At 44.5% G+C, this 19,269-nt stretch overlaps 1 protein-coding gene across 1 annotated transcript in view; it reads left to right on the top strand.

Annotated features, from left to right (window-relative positions):
- Positions 1–19,269, top strand: part of HYDIN (HYDIN axonemal central pair apparatus protein) — a 442,332-nt gene that overhangs the window by 335,789 nt on the left and 87,274 nt on the right. Inside the window, exons 48-55 of the mRNA XM_017868754.1 lie at positions 3,672–3,880; positions 4,098–4,280; positions 5,021–5,140; positions 8,782–8,941; positions 9,049–9,221; positions 11,619–11,817; positions 16,678–16,777; positions 18,214–18,313. Coding sequence (XP_017724243.1) covers positions 3,672–3,880; positions 4,098–4,280; positions 5,021–5,140; positions 8,782–8,941; positions 9,049–9,221; positions 11,619–11,817; positions 16,678–16,777; positions 18,214–18,313 — 1,244 coding nt within the window. The remainder of the gene's footprint in view (positions 1–3,671; positions 3,881–4,097; positions 4,281–5,020; positions 5,141–8,781; positions 8,942–9,048; positions 9,222–11,618; positions 11,818–16,677; positions 16,778–18,213; positions 18,314–19,269) is intronic.

The raw sequence follows: 19,269 nt of genomic DNA, 5'->3' as shown, positions 1-19,269 counted from the left end.
ACCAAAAAAAGAAAACTGCAGGCCGATATCCCTGATGAACATAGATGCTAAGATCCTTAACATTTAGCTAACCAAAATCCTTAACATTTAGCTAATCAAATCCAACAACATATCAAAAAGTTAATCCACAATGATCAAGTGGCTTTCACACCAGGGATTCAGGGATGGTTTAACATGTGCAAGTCAATAAATGTGATATACCACATTAACAGAATTAAAAACAAAATCATACAATCATCTCAATAGATGCAGAAAAGCTTTCAACAAAATCCAGCATCCCTTTATAATTAAAATTCTCAGCAAAATCGGCACACAAGGAACACACCTCAATGTAAAAAAAGCCATCTATGACAAACCCACAGCCAACATAATACTGAATGGGGAAAAGTTGAAAATGTTCCCTCCAAGAACTGGAACAAGACAAGGATGCCCACTCTCATCACTCCTCTTCAACATTGTACTGGAAGTCCTTGCCAGAACAATCAGACAAGAGAGAGAAATAAAGGGTATCCAAATGGGCAAAGAGAAAGTCCAACTGTCACTGTTTGCTGATGACATGATGATTTACTTTGAAAACCCTAAAGACTCCTCTAGAAAGCTCCTAGAACTGACAAAAGAATTCAGTAAAGTTTCTGGATACAAAATTAAGGTACACAAATCAGTAGCTCTTCTATACACCAACAATGAACAAGCAGAGAACCAAATCAAAAACTCAGCATCTTTTACAATAGCTACAAAAAAACAAATAAAATACTTAGGAATATACCTAACCAAGGAGGTGAAAGACCTCTACAAGGAAAGCTACAAAACACTGCTAAAAGAAATCATAGATGACACAAATGGAAACACATCTCATGCTCATGGATGGGTAGAGTCAATATTGTGAAAATGACCATACTGCCAAAAGCAATCTACAAATTCAATGCAATTTTCATCAGAATACCACCATCATTCTTCACAGAATTAGGAAAAAGTTATAAAATTCATATGGAACCAAAAAAGAGCCCACATAGCCAAAGCAAAGAGAACAAATCTGGAGGCATCACAATACCTGATTTCAAACTATAGTATAAGGCTATAGTCACCAAAACAGCATGTTACTGATATAAAAATAGGCACACAGACCAATGGAACAGAATAGAGAACCCAGAAATAAACCCAAATACTTACAGCGAACTGGTCTTCGACAAAGAAAAAAAAAAAAACAGTGGAGAAAGGACATCCTTTTCAACAAATACTGCTGGGATGATTGGCTAGCCACATGGATCCTCATCTCTCACCTTATACAAAAATCAACTCAAGATGGATTAAGGACTTAAATCTCTTAAATCTAAGACCTGAAACTATAAAATTCTAGAAGATAACATTGGAAAACCCTTCTAGACATTGGCTTAGGTGAAGATTTCATGACCAAGAACCCAAAAGCAAATGCAATAAAAACAAAGATAATTAGCTGGAACTTAATTAAACTAAAGAGCTTTTGCACAGCAAAGGGAACAGTCAGCAGAGTAAACAGACAATCTACAGAGTGGGAGAAAATCTTCACAATCTATACATCTGACAAAGGACTAATATCCAGAATCTACAATGAACTGAAACAAATCAGCAAGAAAAAAACAAACAATCCCATCAAAAAGTGGGCTAAGGACATGAGTAGACAACTCGTAAAAGAAGGTATGCAAATGGCTGACAAACATATGAAGAAGTGCTCAATGTCACTAATGATCAGGGAAATGCAAAATCAAAACCACAGTGTGATACCACCTTACTCCTGCAAGAATGACCATAATGAAAAAATAAAAAAAAACAGTAGTAGTTGGCATGGATCCAGTGCATCAAGAAACCACCTTCTACACTGCTGATGGGGAATGTAAACTAGTGCAACCACTATGGAAAACAGTGTGAAGATTCCTTAAAGAACTAAAAGTAGAACTACCATTTGATCCAGCAATCTGACTACTGCATATCTACCCAGAGGAAAAGAAGATATTATACAAAAAAAGTACTTGCACATGCATGTTTATAGCAGCACAATTCACAATTGCCAAATCGTGGAACCATCCCAAATGCCCATCAATCAATGAGTGGGTAAAGAAACTGTGGTATATATATACAATGGAATACTACTCAGCCATAAAAAGGAATGAATTAATGGCATTTGCAGCTATCTAGATGAGATTGGAGACTATTATTCTAAGTGAAGTAATTCGGGAATGGCAAACATCATATGTTCTCACTGATATGTGGGAACTAAGCTATGGGAACGCAAAGGCATAAGAATGATACAATGGACTTTGGGGACTTGGGGGAAAGAATGGGAAGGGGGCAAGGGATAAAACACTACAAATAGTGTGCAGTGTATACTGCTCGGGTGATGGGTGCACCAAAATCTCATGAATCGCCACCAGAAAACTTATGTAACCAAACACCACCTGTACCCCCAATAACCTATAGAAAGATAGAAAAATAATAATAAAAAAAAAGAAGCATAACACCAAAACACAATATAGGAACTTTGATTAGATGCTTATTTGGGAAAAGTCTATAAAAGACATGCCTGAGACCAGGCGTGGTGGCTCACGCCTGTAATCCCAACACTTTAGGAGGTGGAGGCAGGCAGATGACAAGGTCAGGAGATCGAGACCATCCTGGCTAACACGGTGAAACCCCGTCTCTACTAAAAATACCGAAAATTAGTCTGGCATGGTGGCAGGCACCTGTAGTCCCAGCTCCTCGGGAGGCTGAGGCAGGAGAATGGCATGAACCTGGGAGGCGGAGCTTGCAGTGAGCCGAGATAGCGCCACTGCACTCCAGCCTGGGCGACAGAGCAAGACACCATCTCAAAAAAAAAAAAAGACATACCTGAGACAAATAGGAGAATTTTAATGCAGACTGTGTGCCAGAACAATGGTGTGGAATTATTGTTCCTTTTCTTAGGTGTGATGATAGTAGTGTGCAGGATTGCAGGAGAAGGTCCTTTCTTGAGGAGTTGTATTTAGAGGCAGAGTCATCATGTCTGCAAATGGCTCAGGAGAAAAAGTGGCAACTGTTAAAACTAGTTATTACTGTACCAGGCCTTCAACTCTTAAAGGTTTCTTTTTTTAAAAACGGTGGAAATGATAAATAAATTAAAGGCAAAATTTTTTTTTGATCAGGAAACATGAAAATACCACTAGAAAAATGGGAACTTATTAAACACAGCAGATTAAACACATGTTTATCTCTGCCTCTCCCAAAACAGTCAGATTTTCTATTCACGTATAATTCTAAGAATAAAGAGAAGGAGAGAGAGCTGGTGGTGAGGGGTATAGGCCCACAAAGTATTAGGAATTAGACAGCAAGCAGATGGGGATAACTGGCTTAGTGGTGCCAAGAAGGCTACAAGCCCCGCTGGCCATGGTAGGTACTGCCAGGAGCTAAGACTTGAGTTCCACACACACCCTCCAGCTTCAAGCTTTCTCTAGGGTTTCATCTTCATCCTCCATCTGAGGGACTAGGGAGCCAAGGAATGCACTGGTCTTGTCACTACCCAAGACTAGACCCTGCCCTGCTCTAGGCTTCCTGACCCTGCAGCACCATCTCCCGAGATGACAGACATGTAGCCATCTCTGCCTTCTGTTTGTGTGTTCAAAGAGTGAATATTTAAGACCTCATGCTCATTTTTAATTAAGGCTCAAGAGGAGCAGACCAGCTCATCTAAGGGGGGCAAACAGAAAGTGAAAGAAAGGATAGACCAAGTTGTCGAGACTCAGAAAGACAAGCGTCACGTGACCTTAAACAGGAAAGTCCTTTCTGGGGAACCAGCAGGAACCATTTCCCAGCTGTCAGATACAGACCTGAACAACTTCGACGGGCAGCACTCCCAGGAGAAATTCACCAGGTGGGCCTCCCAGCAACCCAAGGAGGGGAATGTGGGCCAGAGCCCACATTGAGGGTGTGGCTGTCACAGCACTGGAGGGGAACAGAGCTGTCCTGCCTGTGGGGCTCCAGGGGCCACCATGCCTACCCCAACAGGACAGGACTTCCAGGCAGCTCTCCTGTCTTCTCTTGGCCAGAGGGGAGCCTCTCACTTTACAAACCTGTGTGGTCATTTGCAGACTGAATCACTTCCGGTGGATCGTGCCAGCCAATGGCGAGGTAACGTTGCAGGTGCACTTCTCTTCTGATGAGTTCGGGAACTTTGACCAAACCTTTAACTTTGAGATCCTAGGAACTTGCTGCCAGTACCAGCTCTACTGCCGAGGCATCTGCACTTACCCATACATTTGCCAAGACCCGAAGTAAGTGTGTTTCATTTTAAAAGAAAAGGTTGACAGATGCGTTTTTGTTTTCCTCCGTGGCACTTTGAACAAGGAGGTTCTTACCCCAGCCCCTCTAGTCATATCAGCTTCCATGTCTTGAATATTGACTAAGAGCCACAGGGAGGACATGCTACTACCAGGATTCCCAGACTGCAATAAAGAGAATGATCATAGGTGCAAAGGGGGAGGAAAAAAGCCTTCCTTTGGCAAATTAGTTTGCTTATTTAACTATTAAGCAAATTTAAAGCAGTTCTATCCTGTAGTATAGAAACCATGTGTGACTCTGCATGGGTGAACTTTTTCCAAGCTACTGAACACCACTGTGCAACTCCTACACAGAAAAGCACCTGGCTGAGCAACTGGCCACATTAGACCAAGGGACTCAGAAGCTAATTCATATCTCCCAGAACTAGTTTTCCATAGGGATTCTCAGGAAAGTTTTCAGCTGGGTGCACTGGGACGGAATATCTGACTCAGTTCTGTCACCACTCCTCATTATGGAAGACACCACTGGGGAGTCTTTTTTTCAAGTTCACATCATACTGTCATACTGTCTTCTCTGGTGGTGGGAAGGAACTGGGACAAAGAAGAGTCACTCTGTCTCCAGACACCTGGATCCTGTGTTGAGCAGGGAATATTGAGTTTATGTAAACATCACGTGGCAGCACCGAACTTCTGTTCAGGCAGCCTTTCCTCACCTCTTCCTCTCCTGTGTTCAGAGTGGTATTTCCTCAGCGGAAGATGGACATGAAGACAAATGAGGTCATCTTTAAGAAGTATGTTATGAGCACAGAGACATACTACTTCGGGCCACTGCTTTGTGGAAAATCAAGAGATAAGTAAGTGTTCCATTATTTTAAAGCAGATTTCATACTCCTGAGTTGGGCTCATGAACAGTATAAGTAGGATTCCTATGTACATAGTTGTAACTTTTACTAATGCTGCCTCTCTTAGCCCCAACCACAAATCAGGAGAACTGGGTTCTTGTTTTCCAACTCCCTGCTGTACACCCAGAGGAATGAGGGTGCCACTTTCCCAGATGGGAAAGCCTAGGAGAGACTTCAGGCTTGATCAGAGTAGGATCAAGAGTTCACTTTGGCTTATGTTTGGTTGAAGAGGCTAGGAAGATATTTCTGTAGTCACATGAAGCAGAGAATAGGTTATACAGCTTTGGTTCTCAAAGGAGAGGTCACTCTTCAAGGCAACAAAAGCCACGGACATAGATGAGATTGCCTGAGAGAGAACTGTACAGGTAAGAAGAAAAGGAGTCCTAAATAACTACAATATGTGCAAAATGAGGAGCCAGGAGATGAGAAAGAGGGCCAGCGCTGTTGGGGAAACCAAAAAGACCAGTGTCATGGAGCCATGAGAAGAGGACATGGTTGCTACAGTGAATGCTGCACAGAGGACAGAAAGATGAGGGCATAGATGTCCACAGGGTTCAACAACATGCAGGTCACTAGGGGCCTTAGCAAGAGTCCTGTACCCAAGCAAAGTGAAGCGAGAAGTCAGATGAAAGATAACTTTGGAGAAACTTGGCTGTGAAGGGAGATGGGAGGAAAGCCTGGAGCACAGGACAGGCTGTTTGTGCGATGTTGTTCTTATGATGCTTGCATGCCGAGAGGAAATGGAAGGAAGTGGTTGGAATTTCAGAAGACAGGAAGGGCCATCAATGGCGTAGTTCCCTGAGACAGCACAGTGGGATGTGGGGAGGCTGGCTTGTGCCCGGAAGAGGGACTGTCACTGCATGCCAGCGGGGAGAAAGGCGAGATGGCATCGCAGAAGGTAGGTTTACAATTTGATTGGAAGGGTGAGGAGGCTCCTATGCAATCATGTCTTTTTCTCCTTGACAAATGTTGTGTGGTCATCCCTTGCAAGTGAGGGGAGCGGAGGAAGTTTATTTTCATTTTTTATTTTATTTTTTTGAGACGGAGTCTCGCGCTGTCGCCTGGGCTGGAGTGCAGTGGCCGGATCTCAGCTCACTGCAAGCTCCGCCTCCCGGGTTTACACCATTCTCCTGCCTCAGCCTCCCGAGTAGCTGGGACTACAGGCGCCCGCCATCTCGCCCGGCTAGTTTTTTTGTATTTTAGTAGAGACGGGGTTTCACCGTGTTAGCCAGGATGGTCTCGATCTCCTGACCTCGTGATCCGCCCGTCTCGGCCTCCCAAAGTGCTGGGATTACAGGCTTGAGCCACCGCGCCCGGCCCCGGAAGTTTAAAATCTTGAGGAAATAGGGGGGGTATGAAAAATAGCTTTTGTGGAAAGTAGGAGAGGGAGCGTGTTAGAGAAACAGACTAAGATTTTTAGGCCGAATTGGGGACCCACAGGTGAGACTGATGATCAGACATTCTCAACAATACTCGTTTTTTCAGTTATATACAAATTTCTTATCATATAGGCAGGGAATGAAACCAAAACTGGAACCAGGGTCTCCACCGTGACTTCACTCAGCACAACATTTCGTGTGCTAAGTAGAGGGTGTTAATTTCTGGGCTTCCTCGGTGCAGCTCATGGGCCATCTTTGTCCTCCATTCCCTAATTACCTCCACTTTATTCCCTGAGACGCTGGATTAAAAAGTGAAGGTAAAGGTAATTTGCTGATGCTGGAGAGGATCTTCAAAGCCCAACAGGAGGGCTTAGGAGGGAAAAGTATGGTCAGGTTGATGGATATGAGGTACAGAACAGTCTGGGAGTGGGAGTCAGGGAAACGATGGTTATTCAAAGAGGTACATGTTTGGGGCAGCACTGCAATTAACCAGGATATGGGGCCAGATGACACTGATCTGGGAGGACAGTTACTATGGTAAGCCAAAACAAGTCCTAGTACAACTGGGTATTATTCACTTATTCTTTTTCTTTTCTTGTCTTTTTTCTTTTTTTTTTTTTTTTTTTTTTTTTTTTTTTTTTTTTTTTTTTTTTTTTTTTTTTTTTTTTTTGAGATAGCATCTTACTCTGTTACCCAGGCTGGAATGCAGTGGTGCAATCTCGGCTCACTGCAGCCTTGAGCTCCCAGGCTCAAGCAATCCTCCCATCTCTGCCTCCCCAGTAGCTGGGACTACAGGTGTGTGCTACCGCACCTGGCTAATTTTTGTAGAGATGGGGTTTCGCCATGTTGCCCAGGCTGGTCTCGAACTCCTGAGCTCAAGCAATCTGCCCACCTCAGCCTCTCAAAGTGCTGAGATTACAGGCGTGAGCCACTGTGCCAAGCCTGTTCACTTATTCTTATAAACCGTGCTGAGCCTCAGTGTCCTCATCTGCAAAATGGGAAAGCAACAGATTCATGAGGACTGAACTGGGTAACACACATGGAGCCCTTAGCACAGTGCCGGATGGAAGCGATTAGTGGTTGAGAAGGCCGCACCCCTTTGGCAAATATTCACACGGAGAGTTCTCTGTTTCTCTGACTCTCATTTGGTCTCTGTCATTCTCTCTCCTTTCATCCTCTATCGTGGCCTGTCTAAAACCTTCTTCAGGTGTTTCTGCTTTCCTAGCCTGTGCTGTGACCTCTGACGATGTGCCTCTTTTTCCCTTGGGCCTTCTGGTTTGTTTCGCTCAGTTACTATTAACTGAGTCTCCCTCAATGCCCACAGTGCTCAACTCTGAAGATCTCTCCTTAAGGTACAAAGGAACAGAAACTGCCTCCTAACAGTGAACAAGGCCAAATGAATTCATGTCAGTACAGTAACATTCTCTGAGGGTTTGAGAGAAGGAGGTGAATGAGGTCATCTCTAAAACAGATGTGAAATAAAAAATTACTCAAGTGAGGCCAGCCACGGTGGCTCATAACTGTAATCCCAGCACTTTGGGAGGCCCAAGCAGGCGGATCATCTGAGGTCAGGAGTTCGAGACCACCCTGGCTAACATGGTGAAACCCCATTTCTACTAAAAATACAGAAAATTAGCTGGACATGGTGGCATGCACCTGTAATCCCAGCTACTCGGGAGGCTGAAGCAGGAGAATTGCTTGAACCCAGGAGGCGGAGGTTGCAGTGAGCTGAGATGGTGCCACTGCATTCCATCTTGGGCAACAAGAATGAAACTCCCTCTCAAAAAAAAAAAAAAGTTACTTCAGTGATCATCTCTCTCAGGGACATAAGCAGGTGGAAGGATAGATCTATATATTTCTCAGTTAGAATTATTTGCAATAATCATAGCTAACATTCATTGGGCATTTGCTATCCACAGCTGTCCTGAGAGCTTTAGATGTGTGATCTCACTTCCTATTCAGCAATTCTAAGTGGTGTTATCACCCTGTTTTAGAGATAAGGAGACCAAGGCTTGAGGGAGTCAAGTCACAGTGAAGCATTTATTCTCCAAGGCAAGTCTGCACAACTACAAACCTCATGTTCTTAGCAACTATGCCACTGCCTCCATGCAGCCACACTGTCCCTCTGAATTGCCTTTCATATCACAGCCTTCTTTTCCACCTGCATTCTCATTCAGTCTTCATACCCTTAGCCCCATTCTTGTTCATCCCCAGGTACAAGTCATCCTTATTCCCAGGCAACATGGAGACGTTAACAATCCTGAATACTTCCTTAATGGTGGTGGAGGCATCCTTCTATTTTCAGAATGATGTCAAAGCAAACACATACTTCCTGGAACCCAACACCATGGTCCTGAAACCCAATGAGAAGCAGGTACGGTCATATGGACACAAGTCGCCAGGGCAAGGCTTTCTTGGGAAATCTGAGGCCTTGGCATCCTTGGTGTAAATGTACTTTCTTTTGACTTTTCCTTCCATCAGATATTAACCGTATGGGCCTACCCTACTTCCGTTGGTGTCTTTGAAGACAGCATTGTCTGCTGCATCAATGATAACCCAGAGCCAGCCGTCTTCCAATTAAGCTGCCAGGGGATCCGCCCGGAACTAGAGCTGGAACCCAGGCAATTACATTTTGACCGGCTCTTGCTGCACAGGTCAGAGTTCTAGATCATGTCAGGACTGGAATGGAATTTAAAGAGTGTTTAGTTCTAGGGTAACAAACTCATCCTGATTTATTCTGGACTCTCTTGGTTTTAGCAGTGAAAGTTCTGCACCCTAGGAAACTCTTTGGTCTATGCAAACCGGGATGGTTAGTAAACCTATTTAATTAACAGATTGTTAACTTGGGTTCAGGAGATGAACTTCAGCAGGGCCAAGGATCCCCCTAAGATGAACTGCCAAAATATGCATATGTCTATGTTTCTTCAGAAGGACGAGCTTTCTTCAGATTCTCAAAGCAGTCTATTGCCCAAGAGGTTAAGAATCTTTGCTCTAGAAGTTAGAGTAAAAGCAGAACATTAGACCAAAACTGGAACTTACATATTCATTAATTGGAATTATTATTGGAATTGGTATTATTATTCTAAATAGAAAAATGTTTATTTCTGCGGCTTCTGGGAGAGAATATTGTTATGATTGTTATGATATGTGTCCTGCGTTCTTTAATCACCACCACCAGCCCCATTTCCTGATAAATACCGGTTAAAGAACTAAGTAATAATTGAAGTAACCAAAAGTGCTTATTCTTTCCTCCAGTGAGTCATGATCATGCCACTACACTCTAACTGGGGTGACAGAGCGAAACCTTGTCTTGAAAAAACAAAGCATAGAAAAATATTGGTAAAAATGAGCAGAACCCCAGTAAATAGTGGGACAACATCAAGCAGTCTAACGTATTTGTGATTGAAGTCCCAGAAGGAAAAGAGAGAGAATGGGACAAAAAGTCTATATTTGAAGAGTAGATGGAACTTTCCCAAATTTGGTGAAAAAGCAAAAACTTACCATTCCAAGAAGCTTAGCAAACCTTAAGCTGGATAAATATAGTTATAGCCCAAGTCTTGCCACTAAATTTGTGACTTTGGGGCCATCAATTAACCTCTATAAGCCTCAGGGGTTTTTTTGTTTTGTTTCGTTTCAAGACAGAGTCTCTGTCTGTCACTCAGGCTGGAGTACAGTGGTGCGATCTCGGCTTAGTGCAACCTCTGCCTCCTGGATTCAAGCAATTCCCCTGCCTCAGCCTCCTAAGTAGCTGGGATTATGGGTGGGCGTGCACCACCACACCCAGCTAATTTTTTGTGTTATTTTATTTTTAGTAGAGACAGGGTTTCGCCATGTGGCCCAGGCTGGTCTCAACTCCTGAGCTCAGGCAATTCACCTGCCCCAACCTCCCAAAGGGCTGGGATTACAGGCTGAGCCACCGTGCCTGGACGGTTCAGGTTTTTCAAGGTCATCTGGGGTTAATAATATCAACTCCACCTATTTTGTTTAATAGATTAATAACCAAGAAAGAAACCCACATTAAGTCAAAGTTTAGTCCAACTACTTAAAAGCAGAAATTAAGAGAAAATCTTGGAAACAGCCAGGAGAAAATGAAATACAATATGACTGACTCCTCATCAGTAACAAAGGAAGCTGGAAGACAAGAGAATGGCATTTTTAATGTGCTAAAGGAAAATACAGTTGACCTTTGAACAATGCAGGTTTGAACTGGGTGGGTCTGCTTATATGTGAATTTTTTTTTCAATGAAATGCAAATTGAAAATACGGTAGACCTAAATAAAACAATTCAAAAAAGGGTTAAGAAACGTTGTTCAACACCCACCCACACGAAAGAGAAACTACGATTTTTAAAAATCATATGCTTGGCTGGGTGCAGTGGCTTACGCCAGTAATCCCAGCACTTTGGGAGGCCAAGACAGGCAGATCACAAGGTCAGGAGTTCAAGACCAGCCTGGCTAACATGGTGAAACCCCTTCTCTACTAAAAATACAAAAATTACTGGGCATGGTGGCAGGCGCCTGTAATTCCAGCTCCTCAGGAGGCGGAGGCAGGAGAATTGCTTGAGCCCGGGAGGCAGAGGTTGCAGTGAGCCGAGATTGCACCACTGTACTCCAGCCTGGGCAATAGAGCAAGACTCTGTCTCCAAAAGAAAAAAGAAAAGAAAAGAAAAAGAAAAAAAAATTATACGCTAAGGATATGGCCATTATCCTTAGCAAACTAATGCAGGAACCGAAAACCAAATACCGCATGTTCTCACTTACAAGTGGGAGCTAAGTGATGAGAACCAGTGGGCACAATGAGGGGAACAACAGACACTTGAGGGTGGAGGGTGGAGGGTGGGAGGAGGGAGAAGAGGAGAAAAAATAACTGTCAGGTACTAGGCTTAGTACCTGGGTGATGAAATAATCTGTACAGCAAACTCCCGTGACACAAGTTTACCTATACAACAAACTTGCACATGAACCCCTGAACCTAAAATAAAAGTTAAAAAGAAAAAACATGTGCAACTACAAAATTTGAAATGAAATTTCAACTTCCTTTTGTCTCTCCAGACTGGAATCCAGGGTAGTTCTTCTCCGCAATGTCACGCTCCTGCCTGTGGCCTGGCGGATCACCAGCCTGGAGCACTTGGGTGATGATTTCACCGCATCCATGATGCAGGGGACCATCCCCCCAGAGGCTGAGTATGGCCTGCACCTGTACTTTCAACCCACCAAGCCTGTCAACATCAAGAAGGCTATTCGGTTGGAGGTGAGGCTTCACACATCCACAGACTTGGTTATCAAAGCACGTACACAGACACACACACACACACACACACACACACACAGAGGTCTCCCTGTTACATGCTCCCATCTGATCCCCTTTCGATATCCCCAGTCCACAATATCTTGCTGTGCACACAACTACAAGCTCCATAGAGGCAATATTGCTTATGGCCAGGAACACAGCAATCAATGTGGAAGGAAGGAACAAATAAATGAATGAAAGAATGAATGAACAAATGGAGTTTCTGTACTTGGGTAAGCATCAGAGTCCTGATTTCACACACCTAAACCCAGTCACCTATCAGATTCCTATCTGGGTAAATGTCACCCTCCACCCTGTTGCCCCCAACAGACACCTGGGGATCAGCCTTAATTCCCCCTTTTCTTAATGGCCTCCCTTCCAACGCAGGCCTCCAACAAAGGTTGCTAATTTTACCTCCCAATGTATCTTTTTTTTTTTTTTTTTGAGTTGGAGTCCTGCTCTGTCATCCTGGCTGGAGTGCAGTGGCGTGATCTCGGCTCACTGCAACCTCCACGTCCAGGGTTCAAGCAATTCTCCTGCTTCAGCCTCCCGCATAGCTGGGACTACAGGCACGCGCCACTACACCCAGCCAACTTTTTGTATTTTTAGTAGAGACGAGGTTTCACCATGTTGGCCAGGCTGGCCTCGAATTCCTGACCTCAAGTGATCCTCGCACCTCAGCCTCCCAAAGTGCTGGGATTACAGGTGTGGTGCCTCCCAATGTATCTTTCCCATCCACTTCTTTCTCCTTGCTGTTGCCACCACCTTGTCCAGGCCGCCTGCAGCTTCTCTCACCTGGACTTCTACAGAGGTGTCCTAACTGACTTCCCTGGTGACATTCCCCACAGTGTCCAGAGGGATCTTTACAATGTCATTCAGATAGGTTATGCCCCCTCCTAATGCACTCTACTGGCTTCCCACTGCAGTAGGAATAAAGCCCGGGGTCCTCACCTGCCTCTGAGGCAATGCCTGCCTCTACATCACAACTTGCTCCACCCTCACCCTCACTCATTGGCTCCCATGCACTGTCTTGGCTCTTTCTTGGCTCAAGCCCCTGACCTTGCTGCAGCCCTGCTGGGAATCTGCCCTTAGGCTCTTGCTTTAGGGACCCCCAACATTGCTGTTTCAGCTGGGCTTCTCTCACCCTTTGAGAGAATCCCCCTTATGTGCAATAACCCACCCTGTCTTCCATCCTTCAGAGCACTACCTCTTCCTAACATTATCCTGCTTCTTTCTTTACTTTATTTTATGAACTGCATCAGGGCAGGATCTCACCTAACTTAACATCTGTCTTAGTTCCCCAGGGCTACTATAACAAATTACCATACACTGGGTGATGTGAAAAAACAGATATTCCTCTCTCACCATTCTGGAGGTGAGATGTCCAAAATCAAGGTGCCGGCAGGGCCATGCTCTCTCTGAAGGCTCCAGGGAAGAACGCTTCCTCTCTCTCCCCTTCGGCTTCTGGGGTCTCCTGCGAGTGTTCTCAGCTTCTGGCTGCATCACTCCAGTCTCTGCCTCCATTATCACAACACCTCTTCTGTCTGTGTCTTCTCTTCCGTCTCTTATAAGAATATTTATCAATGGCACACTCAGATAATCTAAGACGATCTCATCTCTAGATCTTTGACTTAATTAAATCCACAAATACCCTTTCTTCCAAATAAGGTCATATTCATAGGCTCCCAGGAGTTAAGAAGTAGACATACTTTTTGGGGGACCACTATTCAACCCCCCATACCATCATATTCCCAGTGTCTAGCATGGGATTGGATGAAGTAGGCACTCAGTAGAACCTGATGAATGAACAAATGAATGAATGAATGAATGAATGAATGCCATTGAGTTTTAATACTTGAACTAGGCCGGGCACGGTGGCTCAGGCCTGTAATCCCATCATTTTGGGAGGCTGAGGTGGGCGGATCACTTGAGGTCAGGAGTGTGAGACCAGCCTGGCCAACATGGTGAAACTGCATCTCTACTAAAAATACAAAAATTAGCTGGATGTGGTGGCACATACCTGTAACCCCAGCTACTCGGGAGGCTGAGGAAGGAGAATCACTTGAACCTTGGAGGCGGAGGTTGCAGTGAGCCAAGATTGCACCACTGCACTCCAGCCTGGGCAAGAGAGCAAGACTCTGTCTCAAAAAAAAAAAAAAAAAATTACTTAAACTGATTCTTCAACATTCAAGGGATAATCCCAGCTTCTCTTTGAATGCTTCCAGGAATAGAAAATTTACGACTACCACTTCAAGCAGCCTGTTCTCCCTTTAAACAGGTCTGTCAATTCTTCTTTGGGTTGAGCTCAGAATTCTCCCTGTCAATTACATGCATGAATCATGTTTCTACCTTTTGGGGCCACTCAGTGGATCTAAACTCTCTTTTCCCTTATCAATGGCAGCCCTTCACTGAAAGGGCTGAAAACAGATATTGATAGATGCATTCACTCCATGAATGTGTAGAAGCCCAGAGGTTCTGGTCAACGCTTTTAGCACCAGTCTCTGCACAGGCACAGGCCTCTGAACCAGGTACCCAGACCCCTGGCTGGTGTAGGGCCTGAAGTCCCCCAGCTGTGCCAGCTTCGTCCTTTAGTTGCTGGATCATGGGGAGTCCAGGGGTTCCTGTGGTGGGGATGCACAGGAGGCACGCAGCAAGGGAATATTGGAGAGGTCATCATGACAGCTGCTTACCAACTGGTACAGAAAGGTTTTTGTTTTTATTATTATTTTATTTTATTTTTCTTGACACAGGGTCTCACTCTGCTGCTCAGGCTGGAGTGCAGTGGTGCAATCTCGGCTCACTGCAACTTCCACCTCCTGGACTCAAGCAATCCTCCCACCTCAGCCTCCTGAGTAGCTGGAACCACAGACATGCACCACCACACCCAGCTAATTTTTGTAATTTTTGTACAGATGAGGTCTTGCCATGTTGCCCAGGCAGTTACCAAACTCCTGAGCTCAAGCGATCTGCCCACCTTGTCCTCCCAAAGTGCTGGGATTACAGGCGTGAGCCACTGCACCCGGCCACGTTTTTGTATTTTCACAACTGTTGTGACCATCTCCATGTGTCTCAGCCAAACAGCAGCCTGATTAGGGCTCTGAACAAAGCAGTATGGACCTCCGTTGAGCTCCCCAAAGTGAACTTATATTCACTTCCACATCCACAGAAGGAAATGCCTTCATCTCCAGTCCCTTTGGAAAGCACTTGGTGAATTTGTTTTATTTCATCTGTATAACCTTCAAGTGTCCTTCCTATTTTCCTCGATTCAAAATTCAGTCTCCCCACTGCCTCCGACCCACCCTGGGGAAGTCAAGAAATAGAAGGCTCCAGGCACTTGGCATCCCTCAGGAGAGAGGCGCTGCATAAATCCTGTCAGCCCATCTTGTCGTCTGTCAGAGGGCAAGCAGTCAGAGAAAGAAGGCGAAACTCAAGTCGGTCCAGTTTGCTCCGTGAAACGTTGGCAAGCATCTAATGAAAGAGAAGATAGAAATTCTGAATTAAAACTTGAGTTTGGTGACAGCTGCAAATTTTCTCCTGGTACCCAAAGCACATGCAATTGGGAGTGGGTGGCTTGGGCTTTAAACTGGAGCAGAGACGGACGTGGGCTCCCCAGAGCAGACCCAGGAGAGCTTTCCCCACTGCCCACCAGCTCTTTTCCTGGACAGATGGACCCTTTACCACCTCCTAGTTAGCCTCAAGAGGCAACAGTTGGTTCCTGTCATTTACCCACTTTTTGATAGGATTATTTGGGGATTTTTTGCTGATTTGATTGAGTTCCTTGTGTATTCTGGGTATTAGTCCTTTGTCAGATGCATAGTTTGTAAATATTTTCTACCATTCTGCGGGTTGTCAGTCTAACCATTTGTATCCCCAAAAGCTATTGAAATAAAATATGTGTATATATAAAGAAGAGGAAAAAAGAGTCAACAATCAGGTCAGGCTGACAGCTGCAGCAGTTCAGAGGTGCCAGAGAATAATGAGGGAGGGACCCCCCACAAGCATGACACCAGAGGGGTGCCAATCCCCACGATATTCACAGAAATAAAACATTTGGTATTTCCAAACATTAAACACTTGCTTTCTACGAAAAGTCTAGCACTTTCCCCACAGGTTGAGCCACAAACAAAGAACAGAATGATTCAAATTTATAAAATGAGTAGAGCAAGGATGACTTGGAGCATAAAGGTTTTCCGTTTCAACTGTCAGGTCAGTGCTCACCAGGTTCATTTGATTTAGAAGTTAAAAAAAATAAATAAAAATTAAAAAAAAAACAGTCGGGCATGATGGCTTACAAATCCCAACACTTTTGGAGGCTGAGACAGGAGGATTGTTTGAGTCCAGGATTTCAAGACCAGCCTGGGCAACATGGTGAAATCCCATCTCTACAAAAGATACAAAATTTGCCGAGCATAATGGTGCACTCCTGTAGTCCCAGCTACTTGGAAGCTAAGATGGGAGGATGGCTTGAGCCCAGGAGGTCAAGGCTGCCGTAAGCCAAGATTGCACAACTATACTCCAGCCTGGGTGACAGAGTGAGAGCCTGTCTCAAAAAAGAAAACCACTTTCCTATAATGTCTACTCCAAGCCCAAACTTCAGTAATGTAGCAACAATAAAGAAAAGTCAGTCCCTTTTCCCCATTCTTGCATTCTTTATACCAGCATTCCCCAAATCCTACCAAATGCTTGGTAAAGATAAAATACCTACAGGGGAATACATTTCAAAAACGTTCCCTGCCATATCCCCTTTAGGATGTTACATGTTTCAGACTCCAAGCACCTACAGGTCTTGCTTTTACTGAAGGATTTCTCTTACTCTGCCAGGTTTTAGATGCAGAAAATCTTCTCGGTGTTGTTCAGATTGAAAATATCATGGTCTTTGCAGAGGCATATGACATCGCCTTGGACATCACCTTCCCCAAAGGTCTGTTGGGCCCTTCAAGGAAAGGGTGTTTGGAAATTGGGTCTTTTGTATAGTGTATTTCTGTGTAGAGAAAGGCTAGTGTGTTGTCAGTATTGCAGGGATTGGGAATGGGGCAATTTTAATAAATAATAATGTAAGCCCCAGAGTGATGTTAGCAACATGACTACAAATCGTAATTTCTCCAACCAGAGATAGAAAGCGGGTGGTCATAGATGTAAAATTTGCAGAGCTCTTTTCAGAGCAGTCATTTGACAGTAAACACCTCTCCTCTTTCCTGTATTAGTTTTCTATCACTGCCATAAAATGTCACCATAAGCTTTCTGGCTTAAAACAACACAAACGTATTACCCTACAGTTCTGGAAGTCACAAGTGCAAAATGGGTCTCACTGGGCTAAAATCAAGGTGTCAGCAGGGCTGCCTTCCCTTCTAGAAGCTCTAGGGGAGAATCCATTTCCATACCATTTCTAACTCCTAGAAGCCACCCACGTGGTCCCCTTCCTCCACCTTCAGAGACAGCAAGGTTGGGCCAACTCCTTCTCACATTGCCTTTTCTCTGGTTCTCCCACCCTGCCTTCTTCTTTTATTCTTAAGCCCCCTTGTGATTATATTGAGCTGACCAAGATATTCCAAATTAATCTCTGTATTTGTAGGTCAGTGAATTAATTCCACCTGCTTCTTTAATTCCCCTATGCCATGTAAGACAGCATATTCACAGATTCCAGGGATTGGGGAATGGGGGTGAGGCTGTTATCTGTCCCCACACTGCCTTAACACCCAAGTTTCAGCTCTCCCTTTAGCCTACAGCTCTCCATTTCCCTCCTTTCCCCAAGAGGTCTCCATCAAAACTCACAGAATGTTAGAGCCACGTATTAGTTTAGATGTCATGAGTCTCATGTACAAAGATCTTTTATTGCAGCATTTTTATAACAATGAAGAGTTGGAAATAACCTAAATGCCCATCAATAATGAAATAATAGTATTATAGGAATAATATCATGAATTACGGAACTGCCATATCATGGGATATTATGCAGCCACTAAGATCACACCTATGGGGAGTTTTTAATTATTTGGGGGAAATGCTTATGATGTTAATGCTAAGTAAAACAACATAAATGTATGTGTAATATCCCAACTTTATGCAAGACTTTTTTAAATACTGGAAGTTTTAGCTGATGGTAGACGTGAAAGACAATAATCCTAGGATGGATGGAATCCAGAGGGACCAGCCCTGTAGAGTGCATCAAGAGCAGCATCTGTTGTTTGTTTGCCCAGACTCAATTATAAGAGGCTTTTCTAACCATGGTACTTTCAGAAAACAAATTCTCTTAAACTGTCACCATGCATTTTCCACTTGAACTTCAACAGGCACTTCCCCTGCTTCCCACTCTCATGCCCACTCACCTCTGTCTGCCCTGGCCCCTGGTCTCTGCAGGAGCTGAAGGGGGACTGGATTTTGGGATTGTCAGGGTCACAGAGGAGGTGAAGCAGCCCCTGCAATTGAAGAACCGTGGGAAATACGAGATCGCATTCAGGTAACTGGAATCCCATCGGGTGTAAGGCCATCAAGTCCACCGTGGGGAGGAATGTAGGGAAATACGAGATCACATTCAGGTAACCTGAATCCCATGGGGTTTGTGGCCATCAAGTCCACCGTTGGGAAGAATGTGGTCTGGGAAACTTTTCTTATCAGCCAGTCAAGGAAATAATAAGAACCGTCTCTGCTTTTGTGCCTCCCTTGGCTTCAAATGAATGGAATTCCACCTGCTAAGGGAGCAGAGATTTTCACATTGCTCTCAACTCTGCAGCTTAACAGGGGCCTTTAAGTGGCCCAGATGTACCTGGCCAGTTGGAACTGTAGGTGTCTGGGAGTGGAGGAAGAGACTTGGGGAAGAGGCTGGGAGGGGGAGATTCTAGGGGTGAGAAGAGGTCCCGGGGTGGAGGGAGAGACTGGAGATGGGTGACCTGGCCTCAAGCTGTCCTGCCTTCTGCTAGCTCTTATCTGCTTTACAAGGAGATAAAGAAAATCAGCAGATTTCATGTAAAGAAAGGGCTTTCCTTTTTCATTACATTCTGAGAACCATGATGTTATACAATCCAAATAGTGACTTGGTGGAATAGAGCTCCAGCTTGTGCTCATCCCCTGAGATTAAAAAGGAAACAAAGAGGCTGGGTGTGATGGCTCATGCCTGTAATCCCAGCACTGTGGGAGGCCAAGGCGGGCAGATTGCTTGGGCCCAGGAGTTCGAGACCAGCCTGAGCAAAATGGCGAGACCGCCCCCCTGCCTCTACAAAATACAAAAAAAGTTAGCTGGGCATGGTGGTCGTATCACTTGTAGTCCCAGCTACTTGGGAGACTGGGATGGGAGGATCACTTGAGCCCAGAAAGGTCAAGTCTGCAGTGAGCCATGATCATGCCACTGCACTCCAGCCTCAGCAACAGAGTAAGACCCTGTCTCAAAAAAAGAAAAAAAAAAAAAAAAAAAAAAAA

Source organism: Rhinopithecus bieti, unplaced genomic scaffold (genome assembly GCF_001698545.2).
Source record: "Rhinopithecus bieti isolate Rb0 unplaced genomic scaffold, ASM169854v2 scaffold_2574, whole genome shotgun sequence".
Classification (NCBI taxonomy): Eukaryota; Metazoa; Chordata; class Mammalia; order Primates; family Cercopithecidae; genus Rhinopithecus; species Rhinopithecus bieti.
This window is presented reverse-complemented; position numbering and strand designations above follow the sequence as displayed.